Consider the following 27081-nt stretch of genomic DNA (forward strand, 5'->3'; position numbering starts at 1 on the left):
CCGATCCTGGCGTGCGTTGTGGGCTTAACTAGCACACATAGCATCGCATCGTATGCCTTGTGCATACGATGTGCATGCGATGCTATGCTAGAAAAGGCTAGTACAAAAAGTATGTGCAGCACATACTTTTTGTACTGTACGATGAGGTGCCGCGGGAGCGCGCACCCCATCGTACAGCATCGCACCGCCCGCATCGGTGCGTGTGTGGCCTCCATTAGTTATGCATGTAACAGACACTCATCATGGAGCAGAGTTGGATCATGCAGACCATCAGCAGAAGACTGTAGTGGTGCGTTATGCAATGAGTATGACAGTTGTGGATTGCAGTATTTGCTATACTGTATATATTGTGTATTTATACACACTGGAAGGAACTAGAGACGCCTTCCTCCTTAACTAGCACCCGAACACCTGTCCCAGATTGTTTTTAATTAGGTTGGAGTCCAACATTCAAAACTTTCAGCTTTGCACTGTGAGGGTAAGTCCTACTATATATATATATATATATATATATATATATATATATATATATATATATATATATATATATATATATATATATATATATATATATATATATATATATACTGAGTGTTAGTCTGTGGGACTGTGTTTGGGGCGGGGGGGCTCTTTGGGCTGCTGTTGCTGGGCTGCTCCATGGCATCATATCGTACACTTTCGATCACCCCTTTAGTTTGTTTAGTATATATGTAGCACCCTCCACATTTATTATTACCTCTTACCTAGGTAAGTCTTATCACATATAATTTCCCCTATCCCTTTTACTATCACTTACATTTCACACTAATGTGATGCCATGGGGTGGTTCTGCTGGGCTGGCCTGAGGGGCCCTGTGCCCTGGACCTGTCTCAGAGTAGTGTTAGGGACTTGTCCTATTGAGGTAACCTGGACGCGGTGGACAAGCCCATAATAATGGCCATCATTATGCTAATAACCTCAGAAATGCAATATAGCAATGATATTAAAAGGTCTAGCATTTAGATTTAGTGTGCACCTGCAAACTCCTCCTCCTGCTTGCTGAGTATTTGCAGGTTGTCAGACTGTAACAAAGTGAAAAGATGGTGCAGGTGTACCGATGTTAGTCATCTTGTTATTAAATAAAACCTCCCTGCAGCAGCCAATATGGAGATTGCTCAGTAGTGCTGTTATGGCTTAATCAAACTACCTCTTTCCAGTACACCCCACGGTGACTAGTTCCTGTGCACATCTTAACTTTCTCCTGAGTCCACATAAATAACAATTATACCCATATAAGCTAAACCAGTGCTATCCAAATTTGCTATTGTATATTATAGTTTGGTATTCATTGGCCAAATAGTCTTATTTGACGTATTAAAAACGTCAACCTGAGTCTATGTTCTATACTCTAGCCAACCTTTACTAGACCAAAGATATTCAATTTAAGATGCCTGGGTTACTCAATTCCAGTTATATAATTAGCTTGTCACACAGTTTTGTTTTAAATCTGATATTATGCATAGACAGCATTACATGATCTTTTTTTCTCTGCTAAGGTCAAATAGTTCTATGTACTGTAGTCCTTTTCTTCAGACGCTGTGGAAATTATTTTGGATATTTTGTATCCTGTTGAAGTCTTGCGAGAATTATTTTAATAAGTTAGCTCTACAATCAAATCAAGAAGCGTAGAAGCATAAATCACAGCATAAAATACAGCATGCCAGGAAATAAATTCAATTATATTGCTTTCCTTGTCATGGCTGAACATAACATATGTACAATGAAATGTTACCTGAGTCACTGCTTATTAACACAAATACTGTAGTGTCAGTATGTAATAGATTTCAGTAATATTTTCTGTAGCATACCATATTTTGTGTAGCAATACAACTTACATTAATGCAGGGGTCCTTAAACTATTTTGCTCTGGGACCCCATTAGACAATAAAAATAGTGACCGAACCCCAGCAAGTTACTGTCATCAAATCACATGTGTAGTCAACACATGCATGGCAGCATTGTGGAGACACACAATGATGGGAGGAGTCTGAAGTAACAGACAATGCAACAGATTTTTCAGAATCACTGACTGAGATTAGAAAAGTCATCAGCTTGATGGTCAGCAACATGGAGTCGCAACCCCATGCTGAGAAGGTCGGGACCCACTTTGGGGTCAGGACCCACAGTTTGACAACTGCTGCATTAATGGTAGCCATGCTTCATGCAAACATTTAGGGGCATCCTCATCATCACTAATGAGCCCGTTAAAAAAAAAAAAAAACAACATGCAGAAACTATGGGTGACATTTAATAGGATGCGAAAATTCGATTTTTTGAGATTTTTTCGACGAAAACGTCAGAAATCGCACTTTTCCCCGATATTTGCATATGAGATGCAAAAACCGCGAATTTTGCAGCAAAATCGCTCATTCTGAAAGTGCGATTTTTAGTCGCGCCGATACTCGCATCCAGATGTTTTCCCATTGAAAAGCATACAATTTGCATATTTAATGAGATGCGAATTCGGGAAAATGTGTCTAAATATCGCCAAACATGTAGACCAGGTTCTGACAGGCGAATTGGCCAGAACCCTGCACAGATCATTGAGATCACAGCGCTGCCGTGTGATCAAGCTCCTGCGAAACGCGCGTCACAGACTCGGTCACGTGTGCACACGTGACCGTCAGAGCGGTCTCCTGCATAGAATTTGAAAATACCCGATTGCAGCTTCAGGAGACTTCGCTTCAGCTTACAGGACTGGTAACGAAGGATCCCCTCCCTGTGGAGTAATACTGTGCCGATTACTTTGGCCCGGCTCCCGATGCAGGGCAGCGCTCCTTCCTTTTATTTATTTATTTATCACTTTTTTCTCTGCGCTGTAATTAAGCACATTTGCTTCTCTCCTCTGCGCATATTGTTAGCGGTGCAGTGGCCACACAAGTGGCAATTTGGTCTAGCAGATTGCTGACACATATTTGCCTTTCCTCTCCCCTTTGTCCCCTTGCTAGAGACACAGTGTATTTTAGACACTGACGGCTGTTAACACATTGGAATCTGTATTGCCGCCGCAAATTGACACACAGGGTGTCTTAGAACGATCAGGGTAATTGGACCGGCTATTACATATACTGTAGTATCTGTGTCTACTTAGCATAAAGGGGATTTTGAGTATCAAACAGTTGCTGATGCTGGATGTTTGGAGGATTTGACAAGCACTGAGCGGCTTGTATCTGATTGTACCCAAGTGTGTGTGTTTAAGCCGGACTGACAGGCACTGAGCAGCTTGCATCTTATTGCACCTAAGTGTGTATGCATGTGTGTTTAAGTCGGACCGGACGCAATTGGTGATATTCACATTGGACCCCTGGGACTGTGACACAGATAGCGGATAGATAGAAGCATTATTGATATGCTCCTTGATCAAATTAGAAACGCAGCTGTGCCACAGATTAACCAGGACTATCTGAGCCAAACAGTATTTTAGACAGCATTCTGCACTATTGTTAGGGTAATTAACCCGGTAACTTTCTGCTTACAAAAATACAGACTCGCTACATGTATGGCAACAGGTCTGCTACACAGTTGATATGTTGCCATCTCAGGTTACAGAGTGGCTAGACTATTAACTGCACATGACAGCCAAGGAAGAATAAATCATTAGAGAAATTAGAATTGTATATATGTAAATAATACCAAAAAAACTATTTTTGATGTGTGTGTATATATATATATATATAAGAAAGTTGTTTTTGCTTTTTCCGAGATTTTGAGTTGCGCTGACCCATGATTATAATCCTTATCTCAAGTTTAATTGAGAATATACCAACAATGCCCCTGGGTCAAAAGCATTAAGGATATATGATGGTCAGCTTCCAGAATTAAGCGCATATATACACACACATCAGTCAGATCAACTCCTGTAAATAACCAATAAATCGCAAGGACAGATCAAATTATAATCGTCAATTTTTGTTTTTTAACACTATTTATTAATTAGTGTAGACACTCAGCAAATATATATAAAAAAAATCACAATAAAAAATTCACTAAAGCATAAAATGCATCTTTATTGAGCAACTTTGAGTTTGGGGTATTAAGAGTGCACCCCACCCGAGTTTCTTTTTCTTTTTCTTTTTGTTTCCCTTGTTAAACTTATAATAACTCGGGGGTGCACCACTGACCATTACATATATCAAACCAAGGCCAGTGGCAGAGGCTTGTTTGTAATGTTAAATTTAGAAGCCATCTCATAACTATAGTCAGTTATATCCCCAACCTACTATCCATACCATCTAAAAATTATCAAAATTATTCAACCCCACCTAGTGCAGGCTTCCCTCACCAACCCTCTCTTTTAGCAAATTATAACATACAGTACTTTTTTTTATGCTTGTACTTGCTTTTGTTTGTTCTTGGTGGGAAGGAAGGGGAATGGAAAGGGGGTCAGTCACCACAGTCAGAGGAAAAGTTTGAGCTTGAGTCAAGGTGTCGCTGTGTTAACCAGAGTCAAGTCCTCACTTTCCTCATTTCTCCCTTTATTGTAGCAGAGCATGACCTATCTCTCTAGCCTCTCTGTGCCTTACTTTAAAATTAAATAACCTAAGAAACATCTCTGTTCGTAAGGTACTGTATAGGTGCTAACATCCTAGCAGACACATTATAGATGATATCATTTTCTGACCCTTTCATGCATATTGTGAGGGAATTACTGGGAAACTAGTTGACAATATGTGCATTATACTTAGATTTCCATAATATTGGTTAAACTTCAGGAAATGTTTTTTTTTCAGCTACAATAAAAAATGATTTCCAGTATCACTGGAGTGACTATAGGAAAGTTGATGTGCCTTTATTCCATTAAGCTAATTAGGTAACAATTACCATTAGGTAACATTCTAATAAACTGCAGATGTTCAAGTTCCTTTATCGGTAAGATCGGTAAGAAGCTCCTTTCCTCAATCTCCTCAGATGAACTCTCAGTGAGTTCAGTTGAGGAGATTGAGCAAAGGAGCTACTTACCGATCAGCGGGACGAGTGTACTGCAAGTTGCTGAGGGATGGTGGTGCCCTATAGGTTCAAGTAACCCGGAAGGAAGATTCTAAAAAAGACCTTCTAAAAAAGACCTCTGATATGCGCATTTATGACCTATCTAATGTGAGTGTGCTGATTGAATTAAAACAACCTGAAGTGCCTCACAGTATTGCACCATGGTCTTGTCTTTTTGTTTTTGAGTCTTTTTAGATCAATATTCTGACTATCTGGACTTGTACAACCAATTTATTGTGTAAGTCATATTGCATCTCGCCAGTGGGTGTACCATCTCTTTTATTTCTGTTTACACCACAACAGAGAGGCAAGGATTTTTCCCCAAGGCACATATAGTAAGCAGAGTCAGAATTTGTTTTTATTATATGAAAACTACCGTACAGGGTAAGGTGAGGCAAAGTGCTTCAAGAAATATTCTGGATAAGGTTTTGTGATATAATTCTTTATATCACTATAAAATTCAAATAGGATTAAATGTAGCAATGGTTTACCTCAAACTAAGCAGAAATCGGTTAAGGCCGGTCTTCTCCTTGTTAAGGTGAAAACAGCTTACACTTATCTGGTCTACTTACCTCTGTTTGTCTCACTAGAGCTGATGGCAGAGTAATACCATAATCTTGGCAGGCTCTGCAACAAGATTATGATATTATTAGATATTTCGCTTGAATAGAATTGTCTACTTAAAGGCTTTTCATCTGTTTACAGAAGTGATGTGAACTCACAATTCTCACCATGGTCTTCACTCTCAATGGGTTTTTTTTTGCTTCTCAAACAGGCTGCTGAACAGTAGGAAAATTGGTAGCACACAACTATCAATGCATTATCTTTCCATACTATAAGTAGGCTGCACCTCTCTTTGAGACAAATTGGTAAGATGGACAGTTTACAAATAACCTGTGATCACTTGACCACGGACCATGCCAACTTGTTTCTCAGCAAGTTCCATGTTATCAGAGCTGTCTAATAAAAGCATGATTATGAGAACTGAAGGCTAGAAATGACTCTCCACCTTCTATCTCCATGAGCTAATGAACATATAATGCATCATGTCAGAAAGTAGATAAAGTATTTTATAGAAAGATCTCCATATGGCACGCTTCGGGCTCCGTGGCACGCTGCGCTCGCCACACTTTCTATTCTCAACTCCACGCCGACGTGGATAGTGGGGGTATGAAAAGGTCGTAGGACGCGTACCGCCGCCCCTCGCGGGCTCGCTACGCTTCGGGTTGGCGTTGATAGTGGGGGTGATACAGTGTGAAAACTGACATTTGGGGTGCATTTTACATGATTTGAACACATGTCCATGATTTCTGTGAAAAATGGCATCGCATCGCATCACATGCGATGCAATGGATTTTTCCCTGTACGATGCCCATCGTGGGAGCCGCGATAGTGTACAAGTACCTATTTAAGTGCCATATGCATAACCCCCTTCTTGACCTACAAGCTATGCTGTTACTGGTGCCTGTCCTTGTGTTTCCCTCCTATGTCCCTATAGAATTTAAGCTTGCAGCAGGGCCATTTTACCTCCAAGTCTGTCTGTTGTTACCCAGTTTGTTTTATCTCTGTTTACAATTGTAAAGTGCAACGAAATTTGCTGCGCTATGTAAGAAACTGTAAATAAATAATAGTTGGGAATACATGGATAAATGTAATAGCCTCCGGCAGAGGCATTTTAACAGAAAAGGGGCACATACTGTATGCAGGCCCCTTATCTCCACGGTGTAATAGGCTGTGGCATTGTGCCAAAGTGTGCTGCCATGCACAGGTCTCCAGAAACATGTCACCCGTCGTGTTCTGGAGAATAATTTTGCTACTGTGCTTGCACGGCTTCCAGTTTGCATCTGCAGCCCCGACTCATTACACCAGAAAGGTTAGTAATAAAATATGGGTGTGGTGTATGCCCATCTGGGCAAAGGGGGCCTATGTGCACCACACACATTGCACCCATTATAGAGACACCAATGGCCCCTGAGTTTTATGTGAGTCTAAGCATTTATTTTAATGCACCAATCATTTACTAGGTAAGACCAGCTTGGTTTTGCCTTGTAAATGATTGCTGCTTTAAAATAGACCATGCAGACTCACTCAAAACCCAATACCTCTATTAACTTAGACATTATTAGACTTAACTCACAGTGGTAGATTAATTAGAAATATATTAGTTTGCCGTAAAGGAGCAAGTAATTGTAATATTTATTGTTTTATCCATATTTTTGTTTTAGGATGGTCAGCCAGATATTTTGTTCACATTCTGGAATTCCGTTACCCAGATGCTTTCATCTCATTTTGAGAAGGCAACAAATGGTAAGTTTGAAAATTTAAAAGGTACAGTAGGATTAAAAAACAAAAAGACATTGCATGCAAAAAAGGTAAAATGCAGATTTTCTAGAGGGGTTTTTGACATGCTTGCATGGGGAAAGCGATTAAACAGGTGTAGCGGCAGTATTTGTTCCACCACCGGTTCTGTTTTCGCCATCTGTGGATGATAACAGATGATATCATTAAAATTATGTTTTAGTCTTTGAATAGAAGAAAACAAGAAAAAAATTATCCACAGCACTGGCATATTTGGGCTTAATAAATTCCATAAATCAAGTCACAATTATGTGTCGCTGCTTGTCATAAACAATGCTTGCAAGGTAACAAAATACTTGAGCTTCTTGCAGAACTTTCAATATATTCAGAAAATATTCAGGCACAGTTGTCAGGATAGTATTAAAGTTAATAGCCTAACCTCACATGCATGGAAATTAATATGTATTCCTGCTAAATAATCTTTAACCAACTTGTAATATAATGCAGGATGGTTAGAACACATATACAGGTCACTTATTTAGGAACTCTCTGCTGTAGTTATGCTCCATTTTGGACCAGCAGGTGAATAAGTCCCAACATTTCTCTTTCCATGTACACAAATTCCCTTTAAGCATGCAACTTGTAGGATGGTGAGGTACAGTAGTAATGTCCCATAGCAGAGACGGACTCATGCTGCAGTCCACATGGCAATGTCGGTCACTCCTTGGTGTTTATTTTTTGAATGTTGGATGGCAGTGAATTTGTCAAAATTGGTATGAAAATTGCCAAGCAAACATTTTTTATTCACCACATTGACTTGTAATGTTTACCTTAAATAGGTAATATAATATTTTTGTACAAAACATTTTTTATTTGAATATATATAACAAAATAAAGCGACACTGGCATTTTTAGCAGATATCGCTCATAGAGATGTTGCCATGTTTAGCAGATATTTTGCACATCACTAGAGTTGTTGGCACTCAAAGGGTCCAGCGCAAGAATGTAGGAAGATGATACTAGATGCTTAGAAGTGAATATCAGATGAGAGGCAGCAGTGGACCATGTACGTATTTTTGTCCTTTAACAACTTTTTCTAAGAACAAAGACTTTTTTTTTTTTAATTAAGGGGTTTAAATATTTGTTAATTGCCAACCATGCAGTAATCATGAGAGCGTTATTGGCGAGTATAGAGGACTTCAGGGCAACTGAAAGCTGTTTCTCGCATGTACCTGGGGCACAGATGGACAATCTTTGGAGAAAATGTGTATGCCCCATAATTTAGTTCACATCATTATCATTGTTAATTAGCATAATAATGCAGAACTTGGGCTACTTTGCATATGGTATTTAATGAAAGTCATATTTAAAAAAAAATCCTTTAATACGTAAAAAGATGCTACTGAAGTGCAGTGTTATGTCTGTAAAGGTTATGATATAAGAGGGTTCTTCTTATCTCCTTGATATGCCTTCTGGGCATTTAGATGTGAAAGCCTAAATAGGAAATATTTAGCTTATTTGTTATTTTATCTTCGTGAGAGACATCTTATACCTATCTAGTCTGGTATTACCCCGGTTATGTCTTTTTTTGTTCTCTAGCTTCCACTTTCCTGAAACAGGCTTTTGAAGGAGAATATCCTAAACTTCTGAGACTACACAATGATTTATGGAAACGACTTCAGCAGTACAACCAGAATTTACAAGGTTCCTTTACAAGTAGCGGGAGCTCTGATCTCATACCTGAATTACAACAAATAAATGATGACGCACAAGATGTTTTCATAATAAAGAAACAAGATCATGAGTGAGTTTATATACATCTGATAACTGTAATTTACTTAAAGTGCTCAGTGGCTCTGCCCGGCCCAGGGAAATGCTGTGGGGGGTTTAGAGAGCACTCCCCCCCAAAAATTGCCCAGTGGGGAGCGATGCATTTTGGACTACATCGCATCGCATGCGATTTGATGCAATCCGAAGCTAGTTCAAAAAGTATGTGCAGCACATACGTTTTGTACTGTGCGATGGGATGTGAGGAACTGCAGTGTACTTTACAGTCATGCAGACCATTCTGTGTGGTGGCTCCCTGTTCAACAGCAGTTTTGTTAGTTATCACTACAGAGGGGAATAACGGTATATTAGAGAGTAATGTAGTACATGTGGACCACATTTACTTATTGAATTGTTTATATTGTCTTATTTCTCTTTCATGCATAGGGGACGCTGGAGTCTCTGAATACAATGGGGTATAGATGGGTGATGGGGGAGCCGACACTTTAAATCTTGATGTGTGTGTGTGGCTATCTCCTCCCTCCCTATGCCCCTGCACAGACCAGTTTTAGAAATGTGTTCGGGAAAGCCAGTCACACTCTTTCTCTGTCTCAGAGAGAGGTAACAGAGAGGGGGGTTCTCTCTGTTACCTCTCTCTCTCTCTCTGCCAAACACCACTCTCTCCTCTCTATCTCCCTACCTAACCCCCCACTCATCCATGCGCCGCTGGTCCTCTCTCTGCCTGTTCCAGGAGGCCGGCTCTCATTTTTGCACCACCCTGCCGCTGATCTCATCTAGTCAGTGCCATCGCTGGACCTCTACCTTCTGTTGCTTTGTACCCAGATGGGGTTCACCTGTCTCTTATCCCTGCCACCTCTGGATCCCTGCTACCTCTGAACACTGTCCCCCACTGTCACTTTCCCTGCCTCTAGCTGTCACTTGCTGTCCCAACTGTCAATCTCCCTGTCCTACTGTTATGGTCTCTTTCCTTGTGTCCCTGCTGTCACCGTCTCTTTACCTGTGTCCCTGCTGTAACTTTTACATTTGCCGTGTCTCCCGCTGTGACTCTCCCTGTATTCATGTCCCCGCTGTCGACCTCCCTCTCCCTTCGGTCACTTTCTTTGTGCCCCTGCGGTCACTCTCTCTGTCCCGGTTTTCCTGCTGCCACTCGCTCTCTTTTCCTGTAACCTCAGACTGCGGAAGAGTCCATGTGTGCAGACCATGTTAAGGATTCCAGTGCAGCTTCTGGTACATAGTCTGGCACAACTTATGTAGTGGATGAAAAAATCTTTTGTTTTAAAGGATGAATTTTTTCAGAGTAATAAGCGGTCGAGGTCTTGAGGAAGCTTTAGTGAAACAGTCGTTGGTAGTTAGAATAGGGTGAACATGTGTAGTTAGCTATGGTAGCTGCAATATATAGGATATAAGAATATAAGATGTGTACCACGCTAGTTATAAGCAGTGTTTGGTTCATTGTTAGAGTTCAGCATTTATCTGTGATCAGTTGCTGACAGCGGCACGAGCGGGTAGTGAACGCCGGGAACACTGACATAGTGTTACCCGGGACCTGCTTTCCTCAGTAGCGGCGCAAAACCTAGTGCGACCGCAGTGCGTGATACTGCCGGGAGCACAGTAAAGCGCTGCCCGGGACTAACTCCGATAGACGGCGCTGGGAGCACACACACTGTGCTACCCAGGATTTGTGCTGATAAAGCGGTAACGCAAGATCATATGCGACCGCTAAGTGCCTGTCCCTAACAGCCCGTGTAAAGAGGGTAGTCCCTATATGCTGAACACGGGGACCCCCAGATAACACTGCGGGCATTGAATGATATTATCACGCTTATATGACACAATACTGTAAGAGAGCACTGCTTAAATCAGGTGTCGCGCACAGCGCGATCCTATAAAGGTACAAAGATTATCACAAACCCTTTAGTCCAAGATTGGGAGAGGGAATAGTGTGTATGCACACACAGACCCTGAGATCCCAACTGGACATGTATATATAATACAATAAAAGTGTGTTGTGTGCGCGCTTTATAATATAAATAGCACTGAAACAATTATACAGTATATACAGACACAACAATAAGGGAGATCTATACTTGTTTTGTACCTACATAGAATATTTAACTGTTCAGTAGAAATGATATGTGTATGAGAATTAAAACATTAAACAAAGTGTGCCGATCTAAGGCACGTTTGAAATCTGTATGAACTGGATGTTTATACCAGACGAATAAAATAATACGCTGAATATATTTATCACTGCACTTCCCGGCGGTAAAACCGCTTATTATCGGGTATTTAGAAGAGGTGGGGAGCACCAATTGGGGTGCAAGTATAAACCACTCCAGTCTCATCTGTCATATAACGACACAGCCACTCTGATCCCAGCGAGGATTTGGCTTATTTTTGGGTAACAGAGACTTTATATATACGGGCTGCATGACAAGAATTAATTTAATTTTATATATAAGGAGAGGTATAAATAATAAACTTACAGTATCTAACTGCACCTGTTCTGGCGATTAATCCGCTTAAATACAGACACAGAGATATGCAGACTTGATAACATACAAACAAAGGATACCCCTCACTTAAAATGAATTCATAAAGGTCCTCCCCGTACCAATTCAGTGCAGATGTGCAAAATTACCATTTATTAGCGAGCATTATCATATCCCTGGACGGAATAACGTGGCTCACGAGAGGAATATTGACAATAGTACAATGCCTCTGTATTCTCAGTAAAATCCTATGAACTACATGGACAATATATTTGTTTGCATAATTGCAACATAATAACAATAGCAGAAAGCAGCTACAAATAAAGGCAACTTCAGCCAAAAATTGAGTAATAATCTGACATACACATGTTCATCCTTTTCTCTTGATTTTAAAATTTGTACACATTTTTTTTCATTCTTTATCACTCTTTCTATTTTTTAATATTTCACTCTGAGACAAGGTCATATGGTCTCCTTTGAATTGAGAGACCCTTTTTAAGTGAATAAATAAAAGTTACTTCTTATGGAAAATAATTAATTAATATTTGATTCTCAGTGCACCCTACAAAATACTTCTTTTTCTTTGTGGGTGTATAGGTTAAACTTTAAGTAGTGGGTAGCACCCCCAGATCATTTTAGGTGAAGACTCGTTCTCACCTAAATCTTTGAAAATAACTGGGGGAGGAGAATCCGAAGAATAAAAATTAAAAAATTAAAAATACTGGTGCGGGAATTCCTTTTCTTGAGGTCTCAGACCAGTCTGGACTTGGATTATGGCGAATTGCCTGATTATGTATCAGATGAAGAAGTTGCAGGTCTATCTAGTGCCTAGTCAGGGGAAATGGTTGAAGACAGCAGGATGTTTAATATGGATATTGTATAGATTGTATCTATAAATCTATGAATTATAAGGATCCAACTAAAATGGATCAGAATTCTCTCTTTGAGGATAGGTCCAAAAATGATAGGTCCTTCACAGTTCATAAAGTTATAAAGGATATCCTGCAGAAGGAGTGGCAAGGTGTGGATAAGTGTATCGGTAGTATGAGAAGAGTGGAAATATGTACCCAATATGTGAAGCGTTTCTTAAATGGTGTGCCATTTCCAAGATTGATGCAGCAGTAGCTGAAATAACCACTAGGAATACTATTCCCCTAGAGGACGTTGCTACTCTCAGAGATCCCGTGGAGAGTGCGTTTAAAATACTGCATATCTCTAGTTCAGTCATTTTAAAATTTTAAAATCAGGAGTTGCGGTTGCCTCGGGGGCTAGAGCTCTCAGGTTATGGTGTTCTTCACTGCAAAATTATGTGTAAGAGAAGGTTTCTAGAGAGACTATGTGCAAAAATCTGTCAGTTATTCAAATTGCTATTGTTTACATGTATGAGGCAACGTTAGATGTTTTGGATTATTCAGTCAAGTCTTTAACCTCTGGTATTCTGGCTAAAAGAGCCTTATGGCTCAGGCCGTGGGCAGCAGATTCTCATTCTAAAGGGAGACTGGCCGTTACCTTATGAAGGATCATTTTAATTTGGAAGTAATTAGGTTCCTTAATCCATAGGATGTCAGGATGAAAATCAGTGAGATTACCACAAGATAGTCGTGGTAGATACATGGAGAATTCCCAAGGCAGCAGTTCAAGCAGGATATATCATATACACCTGGTCACCCCTACAAGGAAAGGTTTTTCCTAATGCTTCCAGATCTTTTTTCAATCTATTCAAAGAGGAAGTCAAAGACAATGACTGTCTTCAGTCTGACAGGGACGCAAGTCGCAGGAAGAATCTAAAGGTTTGCGGAACTATGGATAAAAAATTATTTCAGAGGGCTATCATTTAGATTTTTTTCGCGCCAAGGATAGACCAGTTTGTGGAATCAAGACTGCCAAATCCAGATATGGAAATCTTGTCACTACAAAAGAGTCTGAGCAACTTAATCAGCTCTGGTGTAGTAGAATGAGTTCCGAAATCAAAGGAAAAGAAGGGGTTTTATTCTTATCTATTCATTGTGCCAAAGCTTCAGGAGGGTTCAGGACCATTCTGGACCTAAGAAGCTTGAACAAAAGAATAAGGAAGAGAAAGTTTCGGATAGAATCCTCATGGATCTGAGAAAGAAAGATTTCCAGGTCTCGATAGACTTGCCGGATGCCTATTTTCATATCCCTATAAAGGAAACGGACAGAAAATGTCTAAGATTTAGCATGAACGGAATACACTATCAATTCACTTGCATACCCTTTGGTCTGACGTCATATCCAAGGGTTTTTACGAAAATCTTAGTGTCTCTAATCGCATGCCTCAAAAAACGGGGCATTGCGATATGGGCAGGTGCAGTGTCTGGATGGCTGGTTGCGGGGGTACTGCGTGTTTAGGAGGACCGGTTGTGGAGGTGCCATATGTGCCTGCATTAGTACTGTGGGTGGGGGAGTGGCTGATGCAGGGTGGCCACGGGTAGGGGAGGGTGTCCGGTGGTGCTGTGGGAGGGGCGGGTGTGGGTGTGCTGTAGGTGGTGATTACTTACTTACACACTTTATCACTTGCAAGTCTTTGAGCGATGATTTTTTCCTGATGAGAGATTGGGGAGGGGTGATATCGGCAAGTGCTTCGCTGATAGCCTTTTGGCCCCGATCCGTCATTCTATGACTCCGCCCAGCGTTATACACACAGTCACAGAGTGACAGATCTGGGCTGTTATATAGGAGATTGTGACAAGGATCACAAACACAGGGTCTCGGATGACAACTTGTTTATGCTCAACAGCAGGTGACAGCATAGCAGGTTACATTCATATGCAGTTGATATCACAAGCAGTAGCATACAGGTTCACTGAGCATAGCAGATTCTTAAAAGGTCCCTATACTACAACACCCCCGGCCTATCGAGAGCAAGGTGACTCTGCCCTGGAAACCCTTATAACAGGAAATCCCAGGTGCTGCTGTTTACACCTGTTATTCTGCTACTGCTACCAAGGAAGAGGGAGGGTGGAATGCGGAAGTGGTCTGGTGGAAGGTCCGTTGGTGCACACGGACCTTCCACATTTGGGACACCGGAAGTTCGGGTCTCATATTTCCGGAAGTGGGGATCCCAGCGCCCGGAGGTGGTGGCTGCAAACAGAGTTACGGTATTTATTTGTGTTGTATGTTTGGGCGAGTAAGGTGGACTCACATTTTTTGTTTGCATATTGGATTGTACCCTGCAGACAAGGCTGAAGCTCCAAAAGTACTCAGCATTTATTCTTTAATACACAAATGTTTATCTCACTAAAATTGTGCTGGAATGCCTTCTTGGATCAATTTGTATTTATTCTGAAGTGCACCCACTCTGGCTGATCTGGTTGTAAATATGAATTCCTTGGAGGGTATCCGCTTGCTGAGATAGCATATAGAATTCCAAAGACAAAGCAGCACTCCATCCGTTGTCGAATAAGTTGATTTAATCGTACGCAGCAACGTTTCAATGCTCATACTGCATTGTCTTCAGGCTCACACTGCAACAAAACCACTTTTTCTTAAATACCCAGGTGTGAAGAGCACATCATTTACCGGTCTCAGCAAATGCCAGGTGCAAAACTGTGACATCTTAAGGCCCATACACACTTGCCGATTTTCATTGAAAAATTGCTCAAAACTGGCGTTTTGAGAGATTTTGCGCTGAAAATCAACCAGTGTGTATGCCTCGGTGATGAACTGCTAGCAATGATGCGCGCTTCCGCATCATCGCTAGCAAACTCGGCTGTCTGCTGGTTTTACCAGCACGTCTACCGATGATGGCTGTTTTTTCAGCCATCATTGGTAAGTGTGTACGGCCGCCGGGCTGAAAGATGACAGACTTTCAGCCCGGCAGACCGCCCCACTCCCTCCCCCCGCTCCCAGAGCCTGCTCCACATGGAACATACTCACCGGCTGACACTGACGTGCTGCACCGCCCGCTCCCCCGCCCAGTCACATAGCAGTGACAAGAGAGCACTACGTATCCCACAACGCCCCGCTCCGCTCTCCTGCCCGGCCAGCCACACATCACTCACCGTGTCAGCGAGGCGGCACTGATTTAGAATGCCCCGCCTCTCTCCCTCCCCCTGCACGGAGACCAGCAGCAAGGTCTCCTGCACTGCCCACAATGATTATTAGCCAATAATATATATATATTACTGGCACCCCCCACTGCCCACCAATGTTTTTTTAAAGTATAAGCCAGTAATATATATACATTACTGGCATAGGCCAGCAATGTATATATAACTGCCACCACTACCCACCAATGGTTTTTTAAAGTATAAGCCAGTAATATATATATTCGTTACTGACACAGGCCAGCAATGTATATATAACTGCCACCACTACCCACCAATGGTTTTTTAAAGTATAAGCCAGTAATATATATACATTGCTGGCACAGGCCAGCAATGTATACATTACTGGCACCACCCACTGTCCACTAATGATTAATAGACAGTAATATATACATTGCTGGCATAGGCCAGCAATGTATACATTACTGGCACCACTGCCCACCAATGTATATTTTTTTATGGTGGCAATGTATACATGGCTGGCGCAGGCCAGCCATATATACGTTACTGTCACCACTGCCCACCAATGTATATTTTTTATGGAGTTAACATATACATGGCTGGCACAAGAACAGAAATGCCCCAAGAACAGAAATGCACTGAATACAATGGCCACTGCTCCCAGCCTTGGAATTTAAACCCCACCTATTATGTAAATACTCCTTTATATAAAAGATCTTCAGCGAAGTCTTTCGCTTCCTGAACATCTCTTGCTCTTTGGGGAAAATAGCTAATTGTGTACGCACTACTTTGGTGATAGATATATCAATCAGAGATTTTGGCAAAGTCTTTTGAAATGAAAATCTTCTAGTGTGTATGGGCCTTTACTGTAATAATATCATGAGAGGACGCATCCCCTTCTATGATACAAATAGAATAAAATAAACTACCTATAATTAAAGTGCAACATGCATCAATTACTAAATGCAATAAGGACAATACATACTGTATACACATGAAAAATGAAAATATACACACAGCAGAAGAGATATTATTGATATATACAGTACATTAAAAAATGATGAAAATATGTGAAAATTTTGACCCAGGTTAAGTACATATCAGTGGCTAGGTCAAACCGACATTGCATATTGGTACTTGTTTCCTAGCACGGCGCCCACTACTCAATTTACATAGTGGGCTATTCAGGGTAAGGAAATCTCATCGCATGCCATTAATGGATAGTGGGGTTAATGAAAAAGTCGGAGGACGCGTTCCGCGCCCCTCGCGGGGCTCGTTGCGCTCGCCACACTTCGGGGTGTCGTGGATATAGGTTTTTAGAAAAAAATTATATATCTTTTTTTAAATTGTTAAAAAAAATTGCATCGCATGCGATGCGATTTCCTTACGGTGCCGTACGTAGAACATCTGGGCGCCGTGCTAGGAAACAAGTACCTGCATATTTCTTAATATCTGTACATAAGTTAAAAAACCATTCAAGCATATAGCATGTATGGCTAGATCAACTCAGCCCCGGTGATTTAATTTAACCCTTTAGGCTATATCGTCTTTAGTCTGATAATCCAGCGTGCTTCACACTGGAGTAACTTGAGACCCCGGTATCCTCCTCTCAGGGAATCAGGGACAAAATCTATCATCCGATATTTTATAGCGATATAATATAGTGATATTATGCAAAGTTTGTACATAATGCCGTGCTACTGACTGTTCACTTTGACCTGAGTTAATGGCCTTTTTGATAGCTGAACGATGCGCGGCCATACGTTCTTTGAATGTCCGCTCAGTTTTTCCGATATAACTCAGGCCTCACGGTCAAATTATTTGATATACCACAAAACGTGAATTGCATGTTAAGGTATGACGAATCTGCAATGCCGTCCCACTATGCGGGTTATAAAAGGTTGCTCCCGGTATTAGAAATTTACAAGTGACACATGTACAACGTATGCAGCCTGAATGTTTAGGTTTTTTTTATTTTTATTTCTGAGTGTAAATTCGTTTTTACGAAAATATCCCGTAGACTACGATTGCGTTTGTAGCAAGCCATTAATTTAGTATTCTGTAACTTCAAATCGGGGTCAGATTGTATGATAGGCCAAAGTTTTTTCGAGACCCTATTGGCTTTCAACGTTAAATGTGTTAACCCATGGTATGATGTCGGTTTTATGGGTAATCTTAGGTTTAGGCGTAAGTACATCTATGCAATGATAGAACTTTCTGTTTGGTCATTTGTATTTCGTTACGATTATAGCCTCTGGCAGCAAAATTATCTATTACTTTATCCATGTTCGGTATGACCGTCGGTATGAAATCCCGACGGTCGAAATCCCGACATTTAAAATCCCGGTCAAAATACCGACATATAGAATGTACCAGGTGAAACAGTCAACATGACTGTCTGTCAACAGGTCGCGAGGTCGACATGGGTTTTTCACTGTTTTTTTACCCGAATGTCGACACGGTCGACATGGACACAGTTGGAAGTGAACCGCAGCCCCTCGCATCGCTCGCGATGCCATGCTGCGCTCGGCACACTATTTTATTCTCCCACCACGCCCTAGTGGATGGTAGGGCATGAAATACCGCCTGTCGGTACATGTCGGGTCAAAAAACAGTGAAAAAAACCATGTCGACCTGTCGACCGAAAGTCATGTTGACTGCTTCACCTGTACATTGTCAGTATTTTGACCTTGTCGGGATTTTAAATGTCGGGATTTTGACCCTGTCGGGATTTTGACTGCATCCCCTTTATCCATCTGGATATTCGATCGTGCCACATCAGAATTAATGCAGTGGACTCTAAGTAATTGTGAATAAGGGAGACTACAAATGGAGGTTTTTGGTATAGTCAAGTGAATTATTCCTGTCAGGTTTCGTATACATCAGGCATTTCCAACGTTGGCCCTCCAGATGTGAAACTACACATCCCAGCATGCTTTGCCACAGTTTTGCTATTAGAGAATGCTAAAACTATTGCAAAGCATGCTGGGATGTGTAGTTTCACAACATCTGGAGGGCCAACATTGGACATGCCTGGTATACATCACGCCCCCGATATTTATGACACAACAGAAGAGTTAGATCCCCACAGCGCTAATTCACAGGATCCTTGTTCACACTGTCTTGTCTCCTCTCAGCCTTGAAACCTCCAGAAGTGGTTATTCAAAACACCGGAAAGAGAGAAAACAGTCTCCTAATTATCATCAGCCAGTATTAGTGCGTCAGTGATCCGATAGGTCACTTCTCCAACTCACCTAGACCAGCTAGGAGAGGTTCACATAAAGGTATCTTTCAATAGGACATCACTTGAAAGGCACAATCAGAAATAGACTCACCTAGGGACAGAGCCCTATATACATCCAAAGGTTTCTTTGCTTGATGGAAATAGGCACCGGGATATACGACTTGATACAAAGTATAAAAGGTCACATTTATTGTATAAAACAGGATACTCCAGAAACAAACTGAATACGATATTGATCGTGCAATGTTTTTATCGCATCGCATGCCATACACCCGATGGCATGCGATGCAACGCGATTTTAGACCCCTATTCGATTAAAAATTGTATAAGCACCCTAATGGGTGCTTTTAAGCACCCTAATGGGTGCTTACGATGTTAAATGCACCCCCACGCCACCCCCCACTATAAAAGTGAACCCGAAGCGTGGCGAGCGCAGCTAGCCCGCGAGGGGCAGCGGTACGCGTCCTACGACCTTTTCATACGCCCACTATCCACGTCGGCGTGGAGTTGATTTTATATAGTGTGGCGAGCCCCGCGAGGGGACGCGTATACCTGTGAACTTATGCGCGTCCCCTCGCAGGGCGCGCTGCGCTCGCCACGCTTCGGGCACTATATAAAATCAACTCCACGCCGATGTGGATAGTGGGGGTATGAAAAGGTCGTAGGACGCGTACCGCCGCCCCATGCGGGCTCGCTGCGCTCGCCACGCTTCGGGTTCACGTTTTATAGTGGGGGGTGGCGTGGGGGTGCATTTAACATTTTAAGCACCCATTAGGGTGCATTTAACATTGTAAGCACCCATTAGGGTGCTTATACAATTTTTAATCGCATCCCATCGCATTGTATGCCATATACAATGTCATACAATTTTAAAATTGTATGACATTGTACAACATTGCGCGATATCGCATCGCATACCATCGTATGCCTTATGGTATGCGATGTGATGGGCACCGTGATAATACACAAGTACCCTAGTTGTTATCAGCCCTTCATCAATCTGTATGATACATCCAGAAAATGTACCTCAGTATTGCTCGTATCAAATGTCAGTTTGATAGGACTATTGCTGGCATTTGTTAATAACAGAAATTAAACCTTCAGCCAGGCCTTTCCAAAATACCAATAATTCATCTATGTAGCACGTGTAGAAGACTACACGCTCTGCTACCATGGGGTCATTACAGAATATATCCTGTTCTACATCAAACATTACCACATTTGCAAATCACTGAGCAACCGCCGCCCCTATAGCGACCCCTACTAGCTGTAGGAAAAATACATAATTCTAAAGAAAAACATTTTTAGTTAGAATCAGATGCAGTAAATCAATAATCCAGTGCGAAATTTTATTATTGAGAAACTTTCTCATAAATGACAGTCCCGTTGCATGTGGGATGACTGTGTATAAGCTTTGTATTTCAGTAGTAATTAAGCAGATGTCAGGGTCCAGTCTGGTTACTGTATGTCTGCTAATTTTCTTAGGAGGGTTCAAGTGTCCAATAAGTATCTAGTATGCGCAAGTATATATGGTTGTAGTATGCTGTATATAAAAATTGATGTTGGCTAAAACAAGGATCCCCTTGCTGCCACAATAGGACGGCCTGCAGGATCTACCCTCCTCTTATGGGTTTTGGGAATACAATAGAAAATGGGAACCAATGGGTGGGTAGGTAATAGAGATTCCATTAATTTTTTTGCAATGAAGTTTCTATTCATTGATAAAATATTAATGAAAGCTCTATTACCATCACACACATTGGTTCCCATTTTCTATTGTGTTTGTCCATAGTGTCATAGACGCCAGTCACTGCTCATTTCATGATGTTTAGAGAAAAAGACGGTACTTGTTTCCTAGCAGGGCGCCCACTAAGCTATTTGCTTAGTGGGCTATTCTGCGTAATGAAATCACATCACATGCATCGCATGGCTTTTTGTGCCTTGCGATGTGTGCGATGCGATCTCAGTAGTTAATTTATTCACTGCACCCTGAGTGAAATCGCATCGCAGAGCACCACTCTCCACGTCACCCCGAAACGTGGCAAGCCCCGTGAGGGGCGGGGGAACGCATCCTCCGACCTTTTCATACCCCCAAGGTCGGAGAGTGCTGCTGTTTTAGGTGTTTTACCATATGAACTACTGAGATCTCATCTCACATCTCACGCCACAAATAAGGGCCAAGCAATGCGATTTCACTCAGGGTGCAGTGAATAAATTAACTAAATTAACTACTGTGCTTAAGTAGGAAATCTGGGCGCCCTGCTAGGAAACAAGTACCAAAAAGATAATGGGATAAAAGTCCATACATTACTCGGAACCAGCCATAGTTCCTCCAGCGGCTATGCCGGGTCGGAGTCCCCTGACTCCTTTATTCAGGATGGGTGGCTGGTTGGCGTGTCCTGTTAAAGAGCCAAAAGTGAAGTGCAAAAGACAGGTTATGCCTGCTTACCTTTTAAAGAAGAATAGATTCCCGCTGTAGCCCATTGCCGCCCGGCCGCCGGTGGTCGCGTGTGTCATCTCCGGACGCTGCTCCCGCCGGCGTCAGTCTGTGGCAGCTGCGTCCAATGACCACATCACTACATTCCTCCCAGTTACCATGGTGAACGGGGAAGCTTCCCCTGCTCACCGCTGCACTGGGCCTGGGGGAAATCTATAATAGCAAGAAAGAAAGAAACATAACAATTCATCTATACATAAATGCTGCCATAACTCGAGCAAGGGGCTATTACAGTATATAGAAAACCAACTAAATCATATATCACATATCTCATATCCAAGGTGCAATATAGTTGGTTTTCTATATACTGTAATAGTCCCTTGCTCGAGTTATGGCAGCATTTAACAGATAATTGTAGGCGCTCGAACTGTCTGAACCAGTATCCGCAAAACGGCTGCACTTGTCAAGTGTTCGAGAGCAGTAGTTATTAATGTTTACAGTGAGTGGACTACCAAGCAGAAAACCGGGTATCAACGTCAGGCTTGTGGTCGTCACAGACTGCTGAATGCTAGATCTGAAAGGAGACTTGCCAGATGTGTCCAGTCCAACAGAAGAGCAACAGTACGTCAAATTGCGGGGAATCTTAATCAAGGAGCAACTGTGAAGGTCTCTGAACGAACTGTTCACCGCACATTACACCATAAAGGCTATGGAAGCCGACAACCTGTTTGAAAGCATCTACTGTCTGCCTTGAACAAGACAGACATCTCCAGTTCGCAAAGGAGCACAAGGATTGGACAGTAGATGACTGAAAAAGGGTCATGTGGTCCGATGAATCACGTTTTCAATTACACCAGGCAGGTGGCAGGGTGCGAATATGGAGAAAACAGCACAAAAGCATGGACCCCAACTGCATTGCCACAACACTTCAAGCTGGTGGAGGCAATATTATGGTTTGGGGGATGTTTTCTTGGCATTGTATAGGTCCTTTGATTCCTGTGTAACAACGTCTGAATGGCCAAGGGTATTTGAGTGTTATCGCAGATCAAGTACATCCTGTTAGGTTAATGATGTACCCTGCTGGGAAATGGATACTTCCAGCAGGACAATGCACCCTGTCGTAAAGCTGGTATTGTCCTCAGATGGTTCGAAGAGCATGACAGAGACTTAACCTTTCTTAGTTGGCCTGCACAATCACCAGATCTCAATCCAGTTGAGAATCTGTGGGATGAGATCAAAGAGGACATTGGGCAGCTGGATCCAGTACCATCAAATCTTAAAAGAAGTGCAGCTCATCGGATATGGTCTCAACTTCCTCATAACACCTACCAACATCTCATAGAGTCCATGCCAAGAAGAATCCATGCAGTATTAAGGACAAAATGTGGTCCAACATTATATTGAGGGGGTGGTCATAATAATTTGGACACTCAGTGTATATTCCTTACAAGGGATCGGTCATTATGCATACCTAAGCTCAACCTACAGAAGCTCGCTTCTTGAGAAAGAAACTCTACATATTGGAACAATCTGTGCAAGATTCTTTTTTCCTTACCCTTTATATATTTCTGAATACCTTAGTAGCACTATCTTTGGTGAAACAGTGACCTGCAGCAGAGGTGGTGCACTGAACTTTAGCATTCCTTTTTGTTTACAGTTTTTTAACTGGTCTGTGGAGGGGCATAGATGGGGAGAAGCCAGTCGCACATTAAGATTTAAAGTGCTGGCTCCTCTAATCACTCTTCTATACCCCATTGTATTCAGAGACTCCAGTTTCCCCTGTGGACTCGGAGAAAGGGATTTATCGGTAAGTACCAAATCCTGTTTTTCATAACGTTTGGGAAAAGCAACATATTCCTATATTAACTAATGCATATGTAACATGACCATAGTTCTACTTTATGCCAAACATATTATTTTGGAGAGCTTCGAAAAAGTTAATATGGACATTCTGTTGAAAATGTAAAATTTATGACAGAGTACTATGAGTGGAGTTGGATACGAGGGGTTCACAGAAACAGGAGTCTGCTCAGACAAAAGTCCCTAGCAAGTCAATATAATTTGAGTTAGCAGTTACAGTTTTGTGATAGCTTGTGTTAGCCAAAGAAAGAAACATTGCAATAAGCAGTGAGCAAACACTTCCTTCAGGTTAAAGTGGATACTGATTCCAGTACAAAGGAGGTATCCAAAGTAACATATTTCTAGAGTGATTTCACTAATCCACCTACAAAAATTAAAACAACTAATGATTTATATAAGTACATCCTTGGGTTATTACCCAGATCACATACATTTCTTAAAGTATTGTCCCATAAACATCTTCTTTTCAAGGTGCAATCACATTCCATATTCTTGAAAATATGTGACAAATCAATATATGGAATAAATTATTCTCATAACGTACAATAGTCATTTAGAAGGTACAGGTCTTCGCAGACCAACTAATATATAATCACCAATTAATTGTGTGAACTGTGTACAGTGTACAGTTTTGGTGACACATCCGAAATGAAAAACTGGATGGTAATTCCCGGAAGATTTTGCTCCCACTCCAGAGATGTTGCCCTCCCGATGTTTTGCCAATATTTTTATTTTTTATATCCAATGTTAAAAGCAGGGAAAAAATACATTTACCTCTGAAGACACAGGTTTAGTGAAACCTATGTGTTTTCATCCGCTGCAGCCCTGAGGAGTGGCAGCTCATTACAGCTTATGGGGCTGGTTGAACATCCCCCAGGGATACAATATTGCCTCATATACAGTAGTCTCATTTGAAAAAGTCTGTCATTCTAGAATCTGTCAGTATGTTAAGCATACAGTAGTCTTTTCTAGAAGTCAGTCTTGAATTTTATTATGAAGTATGGCATTACTCCAGTTATCAGCAATTGTATTGCAAGGTAATCATGGCAGAGCAATCCTAGCAAAGGTACATTCTTAAATATGGATATTAACATTATTGTTTTTCCTTCTTAGTCCAGAGAAAACACTGAAGGACTCCCTGCAACTCTATGAAGCTGCCTACCTGTCTAAATCTTTGTCTAGACTTTTTGATCCCATTAACCTGGTCTTTCCACCAGGGGGTCGAAACCCCCCCTCAGCTGATGAACTTGACAGCATTATTAAAACTATTGCAAGGTATGAGGCATATAAACTTGTGTCAAATATATATATGTGTTAATAATATGAAATGGCATGTGCATTATATCATATTATGGGGGGTATTCAATTGGGTTCGGCAGTTTTTTTTGCTGATGCAGTTTCAGCTTTTTTAAATAGATAAATGTATATCGGCAGAAAATAGTTGAAAACAGACACATTTTTTTACTGTGCCGATTTTACCTAAATTCAGAAAAGCATCACTTTAAATGAATAGAAAATCAACAAAAACTTCAGATTCCTATTGGATTGGATTACCAATCCAATCATTTGCATTTGTCAAGAATCTGTACAGTCACTGAACTTCATTCTTTATCATTTAGCCCAGAAATGCTCTATAAGGTTATATGGAGAGTCTAGGATATGTTGTTCCCTTTACATTTTTGGCACAGTACCGGCATTGCAAACAGCTGTAAGTACTGTATGTACAGGAGGTCCGCAACAGGAAATAATCCTACTCAGAGTAACAGTTTTGAACACCATTGGGGAACATCAACTCTTTTTGTTTATATGTGTTTTATATGTGTTTTTATTATTTTTTTTGGTACTCTTTACTTAGAAGGGCGCCCATCTCGGCCATCTCGGGCATTGAATGCACTAAAAAATCAGGTGCGATGCGACAGACGAGATGCCCGAGATTTCCCATAGGGAACAATGTTAAATGTCTCAATTGACCCGATTTTCCTGTTCAATGCCTCAATTGACCCAATTTTTCCATAGGAAACAATGTTAAATGGGCCACAGAGGCCAAATAGGCACCCTGAAGTGAATAATGGCCACCCGAATTGTTAACGCCACCCCACGATCAACGTCAACCCGAAGCGTGGCGAGCGCAGCGAGCCCGCGAGGGGCGGCGGTACGCGTCCTACGACCTTTTCATACCCCCACTATCCACGTCGGCGTGGAGTTGAGAATAGAAAGTGTGGCGAGCGGACGCGGATACCTTCACAGGTATCCGCGTCCCCTCGCGGGCTTCACAGCTGTCCGCGTACCCTCGCGGGGCTCGCTGCGCTCGCCACGCTTCGGGCTCGGTGGCTCGCTGCGCTCGCCACACTTTCTATTCTCAACTGCACGCCGACGTGGATAGTGGGGGTATGAAAAGGTCGTAGGACGCGTACCGCCGCCCCTCGCGGGCTCGCTGCGCTCGCCACGCATCGGGTTGACGTTGATCGTGGGGTGGCGTTAACAATTCGGGTGGCCATTATACACTTCAGGGTGCCTATTTGGCCTCTGTGGCCCATTTAACATTGTTTCCTATGGAAAAATCGGGTCAATTGAGGCATTGAACAGGAAAATTGGGTCAATTGAGACATTTAACATTGTTCCCTATGGGAAATCTCGGGCATCTCGTCGGTTGATCGCACCCGATTTTTTAGTGCATTCAATGCCCGAGATGCCCGAGATTTTTTACTAACGATGCCCACGATCAAAATCGTGGGCGCCCTTCTAAGTAAAGAGTACCTTTTTTTTTTTATTATACTGTACATAGTATTGATCTCATTCCTTATGTCCCATGCTATACATCTGACCTGTTTTTATTGCGACTGTCATATGCATAATTTCTTTCCATGTACCAAGTTTACTTGAATTAGAGAATCAGGCACTTATGTATTATCTGAACTCCCATGTTAAATGCACCCCATTTTTTCATACCCCTACTATCCAACTACGCATGGAGTTGATTTTATATAGTGTGGCGAGCGCAGCGAGCCCCGCGAGGGGACACAGTCTCATAAGAAAACCGGGAGCCCAGATATTACATAAGTACCGAGAATCATGATCTACCTGCACTATATTTGTTATATCTGAATGAAGGTTTTGTTTCTGGAATGTAGGGCAAATTAACTCCCCTCAGAAAAGGAAAAAGGTATCGAGTAGTGATTTTGGTACATCATAATGTGATTTTAGAATTAGTATTATTCCTTGCTGACTTAGAAGGCAGATATCGGCTCTCAGAAATTAAACTTGCTAATCGGCATTATCTCTTTTGCAACTTCTATGCTCCAAACATTTGCTCTAAACTATTTTTCAAACGCTTGATTGCAGCACTGCATTAAAAATAATAACAGTGACTCCTTATCAGCTGAACCTCTTCTTTTCTGACAGGCTTCTAAACCTGTTATTAGAGGACTAATATTATCTTCTGTTTCTGCATGTAAGAAAACTTTGGCACACGATTATTTGCAGGCTCAGAAGCAATTAAATGTGGTGTGCAATATCATAATTTCAACATTAGCTCTTCCCATGAAGGTAAGGTGTAAATTAAACCAGGCCAAAATTACTTTTGATGCAGCTTTTATTAAAATTGAATCTACATACTCTCTCCGGAAGGATTGTAGATTTTTTAAACTTTGGTAACAAAACTGGTAAATTACAAACAAACTTTTTGCATGGACAATCCACCCCCCCTCTCCCCCCCCCCCCATGGTAGTCCGCCATTTTATGAAACCTTCTCCCTGCTTGCACTACTCTTTTGCTTTTTGGGAGAATGTCATTATACCAGTTGTTTCCCACTCTTCATATGAACTATTGATCTCCCTGATTACTAAAGACGAAGTTTGAAAGGGAATTGTTGGCTTAAATCCAGGTAAAGCTCTGGGGCCTGACAGCTTC

General features: G+C 41.6%; 1 protein-coding gene across 2 annotated transcripts in view; it reads left to right on the top strand.

Moving 5' to 3' along the window:
• COG5 (component of oligomeric golgi complex 5) overlaps positions 1–27081 on the top strand; it is a 334884-nt gene that overhangs the window by 225875 nt on the left and 81928 nt on the right. For both annotated transcript variants that reach the window (XM_083182966.1, XM_083182965.1), the window contains exons 11-13: positions 7251–7332; positions 8923–9127; positions 24286–24447. In XM_083182966.1, the coding sequence (XP_083039092.1) occupies positions 7251–7332; positions 8923–9127; positions 24286–24447 (449 nt within the window). The remainder of the gene's footprint in view (positions 1–7250; positions 7333–8922; positions 9128–24285; positions 24448–27081) is intronic.

Source organism: Crinia signifera, chromosome 4 (genome assembly GCF_055691185.1).
Source record: "Crinia signifera chromosome 4, ASM5569118v1, whole genome shotgun sequence".
Classification (NCBI taxonomy): domain Eukaryota; kingdom Metazoa; phylum Chordata; class Amphibia; order Anura; family Myobatrachidae; genus Crinia; species Crinia signifera.